Raw genomic sequence first — 12,343 nt, forward strand, 5'->3', positions numbered from 1 at the left:
TTATGCCCTATACCCACAGGTCTCAGGAACATTGAAAACTGTCTTACACCAAGTTGGACCATTGGTGCATCTAGTTCAGCATTGCCTACACTGGCAGCAGCTCTCTGGGTTTCATAATAATAATATTATAATTTGTTATTTATACCCCACCCATCTGGCTCCCTGTAACTTCATTTCTTGCAGGGAGGAGACCACCAGAAGGCCCTTGGAGGTGGACCTCAGTGTCTGGGCTGAACGATGGGGGTGGAGATGCTCCTTTCAGGCAGGCTTCTATCCCAGCCCTACCTGGAGATGCCAGGGAAGGAACCAGGGACCTTGTGTACACAAGGAAGATTCTCTACCACTGAGCTGCAGCCCTTCCCTGTCACTTCCAGAGATAGCCTCTCTCATTGTAAATAAAGCCCACATTCAGACTAACAGCCAAACAGAGCTTAGCCTGCACTTTCTCCATTTCAAAAGGAGTTTTGCTCCAAGTGTTTTATGGATTGCGAAAATGCCCCAGGATATGGGAGGTGATAAGCACTAGAGAATAGGTGGATTTGTGTTGTATCACAAAGAGTTCTTGTCAAGAACAAGTTGGAAGACTTTAATCTCTTGCTATGATAATATCCCAAAAGAAACTGATAATACCAAAGTTTCAGTAGCAAAATATGATGATGATGATAAGGTATAAAGCACGCTAATAATTATTTTTAAGGAAACTATTCCCCCCCACTTTAACAGCTTGTCATTGAAAAACAAATGCTTTGATATTTCTCTTTTGTCAGTCATGACCCTGCTTATTTCTCTTGCGATTCCACATGACAAGATAGATTGCAATTTTTAAGTTGATGAAAGACTGGGCCATTATTCGCTTTTTTGCAGGTTATATTTGAATGAAGAAAAACAACTAGTTTGTCTGAACACTATATTTTGCAACCATTCATTTTGACAGAAGCTTTTGAATGAAAGGTTCATCAGTACATTAGCTACAGAACTGGAAGATTAAAACTGTGCATTTCAAAAAAACAAAACAAAAAAACATGAATCTTGGGTTCTTTCTTCACTGAATACTGAGCAACCATTTGCATGGAGGTTTGCTTGCTTTTTTCAGATGTAGGAAAGGATTAAAAAATGCGGTCCTTCACCAGAACTCTGACATGGTCCATTCTACCAGCTCAGAGCTCTACTGTCTCACTGTTTTTTTATGGACCAGGTCCTAGAGACCACTCCCTTTCCTCTGTTTCATGAGAGAATGGGCTCAAGAAGTGATGGGAAACATCTGGCCCTCCAGATGTTGTTGAACTCTCATCTCCCATCATCCATGAGTCTGTGACAATGCCAAATGTAGTTGATGGGAGTTAGAATCCAACTACATCAGGAGGGTAACTTAGTGGCTACCAAGATATACAGCTGAGGCAGGGAACCTCAAAGCCTGGGGGCCAGATGTGGCCTTCCACCCCTCTCTAAATGGTCATTGAGACACTCTCTCTAGCCAGGGATGTCCAAACTTTTTTCAAAGAGGGCCAGATTTGATGAAGTGAATATGCATGAGGGCCAACCAAACTTGTTGACCTTTTTAGGGATTGAAGTTGTTGAGCTTTTTAAAGGATTTTACCCCAGGAAATAAACTGCCACAGGGGCCAGATTAGGCCCCTGAAACGGACTTTGGACATGCCTGCTGTAAGCCATGCCTCCTCCCTAAGCCACACCCTGGTGAGTCCTGATCCTTAAGTGCTTTTGCCTTCCTGGAATTGACCTTGAACTGTACTGCCTCTCTTCTTTTCTCTGCCTCCGGCTGGTGGGATTTGGTATTCAATAACATCTTGAGAGCATCAAGTTGGCTATCCTTGATGTAAAGGTCTCCAGGACAACTGAGATTCACCTGTTGCAAAACAATTTCCCTCAAAATTCACCTACAAACATTTGGATGTTGAAATATTCTGCTGGCAAACTCAAATTATTTGCAGAATACCCTGACATTTGATCTCTTTATGTGCCATCCAACAGCACTTGATTTCAACATTTGACAGTTGGTACTTGACAGCTGACATGCAGCAGCGTTTAGTATTGACAGTCTTTTATGGCTGATGGCTTATGAGATTTCACATCTGAAGCCTGCCAGAAACCAATCAGGATATGCCGGTGAGTATAAGGCACTCAATTTTTAAGGTAACGTTTTCTCACTCAAACTGAAGCATAATCACAGAGATATCAAGATCAGGAGAAATAAAAACTAACACTAATAACAGGGAGAAATGGAACAGCTCCTTCTAAGTGTCTATCTTCCTCCAGGTTTCCTCGCAGATTTCCATGGAGAAGTTGACTAATAACAGGAGAAGCAAACAGTGTTGAGCCTTAGGGTCCCATTTCTTTCTGGGGAACCTTTTGGACAGCAGGAGGTGTGGCCAAAGGCAACAGTGGGTGGAGCTATGAATATTAATATTAACTTTGTACAGTAGCTAGTTTTTGCACATGCTGACACACAGCCATCCTACCTGCAAAGATTTCCAAGGGCCAAATACCAAGGCCTGGAGGGCCAAATTATAGTGAAGTATGTGATGAAGGAAACTGGCAACCACAACATCTCCACCTTCTACAGAAAATAGAAACATGCCATCATTAACTTTGTTTGATAGGATACTCTACCAAGTGTCACAACAGCTTGCCCTTGTGGTCCCTGGTTCTCTCACCTGCAAATAATTTGCATTGCAGGTGCTTTTAGTGCTATCACACAGCAGTCAGGTGGACATCCAGCAGCCATGGGAAGCCTGCGGGGGAACCACCTCTCATTGCTTCTAAAACAGTAAGTCAGCAAATTTATACTTTTTATATAGCAAAGGAAGCAAACTCCCCACTCAGTTTGAGATCGCCATTTAGTTTGCCAAGTCAGGCAGTCAAAAGAAAACAAAAACATATTGGTGCATCCTTCCTCCTACTTTCTATGTCCAGGCTGTGAGTACTGTTCCTCACACAGACCTCAGGGAAACAGCAAGCTTTGCTGAGGTGCCAAAAAGGAGAGCGGAGGAGGCAAGGTATTGGTTAGAACACAGAAACTCTCACCTATCCCCCAAGCAAAAGAACTGGACATTGAATGCAAACTGACTACTGGGACAGGAAACAGAAATGGGGAGATTGTGGGTGGGATCCTAATCAGCAGCTTGGCACATGACGAGATGATGTTGCAGGCCACGCAGTTCCCATTTGTTTTTAGTGAAAGTGTGTCCTTTAATTAGTCCTACCCAACCAAATGTCACTCAAGATCACTCAAGCCTTTCAGGACACAGGTACCTTTCTGGTGAAGATAAAATCCACCCCTCTTTATGTTTTGACCCTTGGCAAGATCAATGCCTCCATTATGATCACATGTTCTTCCCTTCCTCAGCCCCAGTTAAAGTATTTTTGAAAATTCTGAAAACACTGATATGGCTTTGTTCATTAGATGGCCTCAACTGGAGAGTGACACTCTCAATGCAGTATGGAGGATCCCCTTGGTGACACGTCACAGAGGTTATAAAGCCATGCAGAAATGGACTTTGGTGGCCTTTCATCTAGAGCCAAGTACTGCTTTATAAACTGTGCCATTTGATTCTCTTGTTCAATTTTCTCTGTCAACAACTTTGTGTTCTGATAAAGAGCCATATATATAACACTTGGAATATGAGAATGATTGCTACTGCTAGCCAGAGGGCTTTCGAAAGGAAATTTAAAAACATACCACCACCAACACAGTCATTTTCATGCTTACGGACTTCCAAAAGGTATTTCTTTGGCCACTCTGGGACACAGGGCACAGGAACTAAAGGCTGTGTATATGTATGGGACTGCATCTGTACTGGACTTGCAATTGTTCTTATTTAAGAATGTAAAGGCCCTTGGCCCATCTGTTCCAGCATCCTCTTCTCACAGTGGACCACCAGATGCCCATGAGAAGCCTCAAAGCAGTACCTGAGCTCCACAACACTCAGCTTTCTTGCGGCTTCCAAATGCCGGTATTCCGAAGCATCCCTGCCTCTGACAGTGGACATACAGGATACCCATCAAGGTTGGTAGCCACTGATAGCTTCAGCCTCCACAAATTTGTCTATTCCTCTTTTAACACCATCCAACACTGTTTTAAAGCCATACAAAAATGCTGATGTTGTTATTCTTAAATGTCAGTGGAATGTTTTATGGGAAGCGATTCATAACTGAAACCAATTAAATAAACGATAACCTTTGGTGTGATCAAGAAGGGCTCTTCTCATGTTCTTTTAAGCAGGTCTTGTTTTTAAAGTCACCTCCAAATCTATTTCTCCCAAATAAACATACATCAATATGGAAGCCATCTCAGCATTTCTCAGTCAATGGGGTTTAGCCTTGTGATTCATAAGAAACATGCAAGTTTCTGTGCTCTAACCAACCCTCAAGACCTCCCATGTGATGCAACCTTGGGTAGCAGAAGTCTGATGGGAGTATTTATTTATTCATTGCTTTGATATCTCACCTTCTTCTCAAGGAGTTCAAAGCAGCATACACGCGTGTCCCAAACTCCACAACAACCCTGTGAGATTTACTAGCCCAGGGACACCCAGTGAGATGCACTGGCTGAGTGGGGATGTGAACCCTGGTCTCCCAGTTCCCGGTCTGATACTTTAACCACTATACCAGACTGGCTCTAAACATGGGAGTGATGGCAGGAGTGATTGTTTGTAAAGGAATAAACTGATATATATGCGTATCATAATCATTAGGTAAGGCTACATTACGCCATATACAATATGCTGATGTTCTAACTGGGTGCTCTGCTCATGTGGAAAACCTATATGCAGGGCTCTAAGTTGCACAAGGAGATTCAAAGAGAAGAATAGACCCCCACCTTCAGCCTTCAAAGGTTGGAAGGTGGCAAGTACATGTCAGAGATTAGCACAGCACACAACACAAAGCTCTCCACATTCATATGTTGATGTTACATGCGATCAGAACACCCAACAGGGCTTTAAAGAGCTTTAAAAGTTGAAATGGGGTGGGAAAGAATGACATAAATTCCTATTTGCTATAAATGAATCTGGCCATCTGCTCCACTAAAAGTAGTGACAGTCGGCAAAGCAAAAGAAACAGCAGCCTCTGGTGTCAAGATTCTACTCTTAAGCTCAAACCCCACACTTCCTCAGCAAGCCAGGCTAAAAATACAGAGAGGAGGAGGGAAGAGAGAGGGAGAGGACAGCATCAAGTTTCCTCAAGGGAACCCTTGTACCACAAGTAATTTTCCATCTTAGTGTACGACAGAATGGAGGGGGGGGGTTTGCTTGCATGCTGCAGTTAGCTATGGAAGTTATTATATTAGCCAACATTCTGCCAGTTGAACATTAATCCTGGGAAAAATCCTTGCCTCTAGGAAACCAGGAATATAAAAAAGCTGACTTACACCAGACCAGCTGGTTCACCTAGTTCAGAACTGTCTACTCTGGCTGGCAGTGATGCTCCTAAGTTAAAGGCAGCCATCTTTCTCAGCCCTACACTGCGGTCTCATGGATAACCCAGCAGTTGATGTCATACTTCACCAATATTATAAGCCCAGCTACAGCAGAAGGTGATTGAGCACTATGATACGAGGTTGTCACCTCATGCTTTTCTTGAACAGTAATTGTTCGGGGACAACATCACAAAGGGAAGAAAAGTCAAAGCTGCTATGAAGCCAGCCATGTGCTGGCTTCAAAACTTTGCCAATCTGTCTCCGAAGAAGAAAAATACATGTGGGGAGAAACATTAACAATATCACCCATTCAATGGTTCTGTCAGCAGTTAAAAGTGAAGAGGATCATGAGGTTCGCACCCTGCCAACACAGGACAGCAAACCTGTATCCAGTTTGCCTGTGTTGCTACATAAACACAATGTCTATTTCCCTTACTGGATGTCACACAGAGAGAAAGGAAAACTGGATGCCAGGCTGCTGTTTTCCGTAGCAGCCCAATGGTCCAACATGACTTTCCCTTCCAAGAATGACAGGCATTGTAAGCTTGCAAGACAGCAATACCTTTCCATCTGCTTGGCATGTGGACCATCTAATTCTGTATTTTCTCTTCTTCTTAAGACTGCCTAACAAATTCACAAAGGAATCCCATCTGCAGCAGAGAGCCAGACACATTGACTGGCTTCCAACAGCCTGTGTTATTGCTCGTTGTTCCTTTAAGCAAAGTAACCACAGATAATATCACGCCTGATGAGAAACAATGAAAAGCAAATAAAATTGGCATGTTGGAACATGTGCAAACTTGACATTAATTCCAGCGACAGGCTCCAGTCCCTTCAAGACCTTCATGGTGGGCAAATCTTTATATTTGTAACTATGTACTACTGTTCAGCATACAAATACCTTTAGTATTTTAACCCATTCAGTTTTACAATAGGACTGTGAGCTAAAATAGATCTATCAATCAGGTATACAAAAACTGACTTATTCAAGGCTTCCCAGCGAAGATTTGGTTGAGCTGGAATGATTTCCTTAAGCATGTTATTCCCAGATAGACACATCTGAGTCTGCCATGTCACATCTAATCATATGGTTGCCACCTACCCCAAGGGGAGACCCTCTGAGGACCCCATTTAAGGCAGGTTTTTTGTCTAGTGATCCAATTTAGATTTATGGGGTGTGGTAGGCAGGTCAGCATTTTCACCCCTCATTCTGTTTGTGGATGGGAACAAAAGTTGCATACCTCAAGATCAGTGCAGGGCCAAACCAACTAGAAGTCACAAACCACTTTTTCACAAAGTGTGAAGGAGATATTAAATAGCTCTGTCTGCCCTTGGTACTATTTAATCAGGACTTTGAGAGAGAGAAAAGAAATTGCACTCCAGTACCTGGTTGGCCTCACAGACCCTGACATATGCCACTGAATGAGTTTGTTGGGTGTGTATAATCATAAATCAGAAGCCATGCAAAGGACTATCAGGCAGTGTTGTGGATACAAAGGCATCGTGCAAAGTCAGAGAAAAAAATCTTTTAGCTGCTACTTAGAACTAAGGCTGTCACCTGATAAAAGATCTTAAGTTGATGAATCATATGAATATTAATGGAGTGAATTGTCATAAGTTTGCATATGAATAAAGTAGTTATGGAGAAAAAAGCACACAGGTTTTAACGATGTTCTGGCCTAACATCCTAATGTCTCTTAGATCATTAAAAACCCATTGTGCATGTGTGCTTAACTGTTTTATTTCTTTCTCAGGCATGCAATGATTTTGATAAAGGAAAACATTGCAACAATCAGCTACAGCATTTGCTTAAACTACAAAAAACAAAATCAAAATCAACCTGACCTAAAATGTCACCCCTTTTTGTCTGAAAATTTAACAGAGAAAGGAGAACACAGAGCAGGCCTAGGACATTTGCAGAAGACCAGGTGCATGGAGGGGCATTGTTTTCTACTTGTCTTCCTTTCTGGAAGACAAGCTGGTGCCACTTTCAGCCAGCAAAACAAATCCAACAGAGGTCCCTCCCTTGAGTGCTAAATGAGGATTTGAATGGGATGGGGAGATAAGCCACATGTAAGGGAATGGCATACTAAGGACTTGACTGGGTGTGAGGAGAGAAAAATCATAGCTCAGTGGTACAGTTTATGCTTTGCATGTAAAATGCCGCAGGTTCAATCTGTAGCTTCTCCAGGTGAAAAGGGAACAGGTAGCAGATCATGGGAAAGTCTCTGGGCTGAACAGACTACCGGTAGTTATCTGACCTGGTTTAAAGGCAGCTTCCTATGGCCTTATGAATTAGTGACAAGGTGTTGGTTAACCCTGTTTAGGGAAGCTTTTAATATCTGAAGGACTATTGTATTTTAATATTTTGTTGGAAGCTGCCCAGAGTGGCTGGGGAAACCCAGCCAGATGGATGGGGTATAAATAAATTATTATTATTATTATTATTATTATTATTATTATTATTATTATTATACCAGATGAATTGGTTAATCTGGTCCATCAAACCAACTTAAGGCTGTAGCCCTAGTTAGAACAAGACCCACTTGAAACCCCATTCTAATCTTGGGGCTGGCAAGGGGGTGGGGATGGAGGAAGAGAAAAGAGAAAGGAAAAGAAAACATAATTTTCACATGGCAAGAGAACTTAGGAATGTCACAAACAGTCCTTCAAGATTGGTTTTGTTGCCATCAATAAGTTTTTTTATAAAAAAAACTCAGGTCAAATTATTAGCTTCCTGGGTTCTATATTCAATTTATTTTAGATTGCCTATAAAAGGTGTGTTGTAGGAAAGAAGGCAAATCTTGTGTACACATGCATACTAATAGGCTAAGATGCAGACTGGCAATGATTTTTTAAAAACCAAACAAAAACATCATCTCACCCTCCCCAATCTGTTGCATACACTCTTTGGAACACTCCATAAAGAACTGTGATGGGAATGCAATTTCTCTTTTAGCTGGCCCCCAGACAACTTCCCAAACTGTAGCATTATCACTCAGTGGGTAGCTTCTGGGGTTAAGTGCTCCAGCTATAGCTACATCTAAACACTAAGCAGGATCAAAACAAGGAAAACAAAGGAAAAGACGGCAACAAAGCTAAAAATACTATTCTCTCCCATTAATGCCTAAGAACAAACCCACAGCAAATCAGGTACCTAAGCATCCAGTAGGATCATAAACAGAAATTAAGGTGCTTCTAAAGATTGCAGAGAAGTGCAGCATTACTACACATGGGTTGGGGGTGATTTCAGATGCTAACTATGGCCCATCCTGCTGCATTCATCTCCAAATGTTCTTGATGTGTAGAGCAGGGTCAAAACCCTTAGCCCTCCCATGAACCACATTTTGCTTTGCGGTATATTTAATATGCACAGCTGCTTTCCATAAACCCAATATAAAGAGCCACCCTATTGGCTGGGAAGGAGGAAACGGAGGCTGTCCTCTGCTCCCTTGATACAGTCAAAGTTCACATTTCATGGAGCAAAGCTGCTGTCCAAGGTACCTAAAAATAACAACTCTGTTGTAATTAGACGGATCCCGGAATGTCTTGTGCCTCCTGCAAGCGTTTCTTTCCCATAAGCCAGGCAAGCAAGTGGGTTTTATTGTGAAAACACAGACAGGGGTGGTGGTCAGACAAGGAGAGTCTCAGAAGCTGACAAGACTTTACAATCAGCTCCCTGCCGAAGGCTTAATTTTAGACATTGAAGGTGTAACCCTGAATTGACTGAAGATAAGGGTGAAGCCCTGGGGTGGGAAGGGGATACACTGTGATGTTACCAATTTAAAAAATGCTGGGGCTCACAGATGTATGCAAGAGTGAAAACGATTCTTGCTAAAAGATGGCAAATACTTTGATGACATATTTTTAACCATTTCCCTCCTTATTTACTTAACTACAGACAACGGAGAATGCTAGCAAGTCAGCTCCCTTCAGGACGGAGGCAGAAGCATACATCCAACACACCCAAGCCCAGTGGTCTGGGAGAACTCCACCAGAGAGTCCAAAAGGTCGCTGTAGTCAATGGGGAGACTGTGGCATCTCAGAACCGAGAGTGGCCGTACGGGGAAAGCAGCGGAAATAAGAAGCGGACCAGCGCAACAAGAAACTGACTCGCACAATTACAACGACAAGCTTGCAGCACAATCCGATGCATGTTTACCCAGCAGCTCAACGGGGCTTACTCCGGAGCTCGGCGTGCTCAGAGGATCGCAGCTTCAAGCGGCGATCAACGGGACTTGCTCCCAAGTACGAAGAGGCAAGCACTTTTGCCAAGTCCCAAGGATCCAGCCACTGTTCTAGGGCTGATGGCAGACCAAAGCCGTTTGGAGAGCATCTTGCACGCACATGCACACCCCCGAAAAGATGCTCACTCTCAAGCGAGCACACGCATGCACACGACCCTCCATGCCTCAAGCCAGCCCAGCTCCGTCTGAACCCGTTCCCTAGCACTCCGCGTCTCTCCAAGCGCCGATGCTCTCTGCTGCAGAACCCAATCCGTCCAGAAACCCTATTTTAAAACCGGATAGGCCCCATAAAGCAGCCCAACAGAGAGAGAAGGCGAGGGAGTCTCGAGGGCAGGGGAGTTCCGGAGAGATGCCCTCCCCCTTTCCCTTCACCGAGCAGGGAAGAAGAGGGTGGGAGGGAGGCGGCGTGCATTGCACCAGCTCCTCTCTCCGCCTGCCTCCCTTAGCAAACTCGCTTCCACATGCAAAGACTCCAAAAAATAAAACTGGGGATGGGAAGGTATCCATTCTCCTACTCCAGCAGAAGACAACCTGTGGACTCCGATCAATGCTTGCTAGGAGCAGAAAAGAAGGAAGCGGCAAGGGGGGGGGGGCTGACCAGGCAAAGTTGCCAACCCTGGAGCCCCTCCCCATTCCTTTCTATGGGGGGGGGAGAGAGGTTGATCCCACTCACCTCGCAGCGCCCCAGTCCCGGCGAGCAGATCCGGCAGGAGCAAGAGCATCAGCGCCAGCCCGAAGAAGGGCGGGGTCTCCATGCTGCAGGATCCTCAGGGCCACGAAAGGAGGCTCAACTCCGCGCGGCTACTCCAGCCGAGGCAGCGCGGGGCTGCTGCCTGCCCCTCGGCTCGCTCGCTGGCTTTCCCACGCGCCCGCAGCAGCAGCAGCAGCGCCTCCCCGCCTGCCGCCCAGCTCCAGACTAAAAGCGAGCAGCCGCGCGCCTGCATCCCAATCAGACCCCCTCCTCCCCGGCAGCCAATTAGGCGAGGGCGGGGCGGGGCCAGCGGCTGAAAGGGGCGGGGCAAGCCGCCCGGGGTTCCGTCGGCGAGCCGCGGGGCGGGGCTTCTGCCTCTGCTGCTGCCGAAAGCCAAGTGGGCGCGCGCTCGGCCCGGGCAGCTCCTGCTCCGGATGGTGCCGATCAGAGGTGCGGGTGGTGCTGAGCCCGGCGCGGACCGGAGGAACCGCGGCTGCCTTGGCTTGCAGGTCCCGGCCGGGCTTTGCTTGGGAACTAACCGTGCGATGCTGAGCGTTAGTCCCATAGAAGCCCGTGGGATTTACTCCCAGGCAGGCGGGATTGGGATGAAGCCTGCACTCCTAGCAGCGTTGACCTAGGATCAGGGCCGGATTTACCTATAAGCTAAACAAGCTATAGTTTAGGGCCCCACTCTCTTGCCCCCCCAAAAAAATCACTATTAATACACTTATTAATTGTATTTCAGTTCAACAATTACTTTGATAAAATACATATTTTGTTATGTGCAAATGGATTTGGACTAGATACCTATTAGGTCCATAAATTACCATATAGCATATATTCAACACAAAAAACAGCAACAATTTGTTGTTGACAAAGGACAGCTGGACATATAAAGGGTCCCGTTGCCTTCAGTAGCTTAGGGGATGGGTAGGCAAACTAAGGCCCGGGGGCCGGATCCGGCCCAATCACCTTCTAAATCTGGCCTGCGGACGGTCTGAGAATCAGCATGAGTAGAATGTGTGCTTTTATTTAAAACACATCTCTGGGTTATTTGTGGGGCATATGAATTTGTTCTTTTTCTTTTTCTCAAAATATAATCCGGCCCCCCACAAGGTCTGAGGGACAGTAGACCAACCCCCTTCTGAAAAAGTTTGCTGACTCCTGGCTTAGGGCCTCATCAAACCTAAATACAGCCCTGCCTAGGACCATATACCCGATCAACTCTATAGGATTTACTGTAGTTCTCAGTAGTCAGGATTAGGCGTGCGCCATGAGGGCAACTTCACTGACTTTGGAATAAATATGCACAAGGTTCTTCTGTAAGTCACCTTAATGGAATTTACATCTGAGTAAAAAGGGGGGGGGCTTCTGGCTTTAGGCTGCCTTCTTAGGCCACCTCCCTGAAAGGAAGCCAATGGGAATCAATTATTTTTTTATTTTTTTTAGCAATGTGTTGTTTGGGGACTGTCTGAACATACGGTCTTCAATTTGGGACCCCTCCAAAGTCCTACCCACCCTTGTATTCTCCAGCATGTCATTGATACAAAAACAGTGTGTTAGTGGTGGGTTTCTTGTTTATTTTATTAAAATATATATACTGCTTGATTGAAAAAAAGCACACACACCTCAAAGTGGCTTACAAAAGAACAAAACAATAAAATTATTGATAAGAACTATCAAAACAAAATTAAAAACATTCAAGAAATTAAAACCAGCACTAAATTTAAAGCATCTGCATCCTATATATCTGCATAGGCTTATCTAAACAGAAATGTTTTTAGCAGCTGGTGAAAAGAGAGGTGCTTGCCTAGTATCAACAGGCAGGGAGTTCCAAGGTGTGGCTGCTGCCGCACTAAAAAAATTGATTTCTTACAAATGTGGAATGTGGAACCTGCAACACTCAGTTCCACAGTTCTACACCTCATGAGTTGTTTTTTAGTTGTTCTGAAATGCTTTCCCAATGTTGCC

General features: G+C 44.7%; 1 protein-coding gene across 5 annotated transcripts in view; it reads right to left on the bottom strand.

Moving 5' to 3' along the window:
* UNC5D (unc-5 netrin receptor D) overlaps positions 1–10,582 on the bottom strand; it is a 406,442-nt gene extending 395,860 nt beyond the window's left edge. For all 5 annotated transcript variants that reach the window (XM_053367889.1, XM_053367891.1, XM_053367890.1 and 2 more), the window contains exon 1: positions 10,355–10,582. In XM_053367889.1, the coding sequence (XP_053223864.1) occupies positions 10,355–10,436 (82 nt within the window). In that variant the 5' untranslated portion in view covers positions 10,437–10,582. The remainder of the gene's footprint in view (positions 1–10,354) is intronic.
* Between the last annotated feature and the right edge of the window lie 1,761 nt (positions 10,583–12,343).

This window comes from Podarcis raffonei, chromosome 15 (assembly GCF_027172205.1).
Source record: "Podarcis raffonei isolate rPodRaf1 chromosome 15, rPodRaf1.pri, whole genome shotgun sequence".
Lineage (NCBI taxonomy): Eukaryota > Metazoa > Chordata > Lepidosauria > Squamata > Lacertidae > Podarcis > Podarcis raffonei.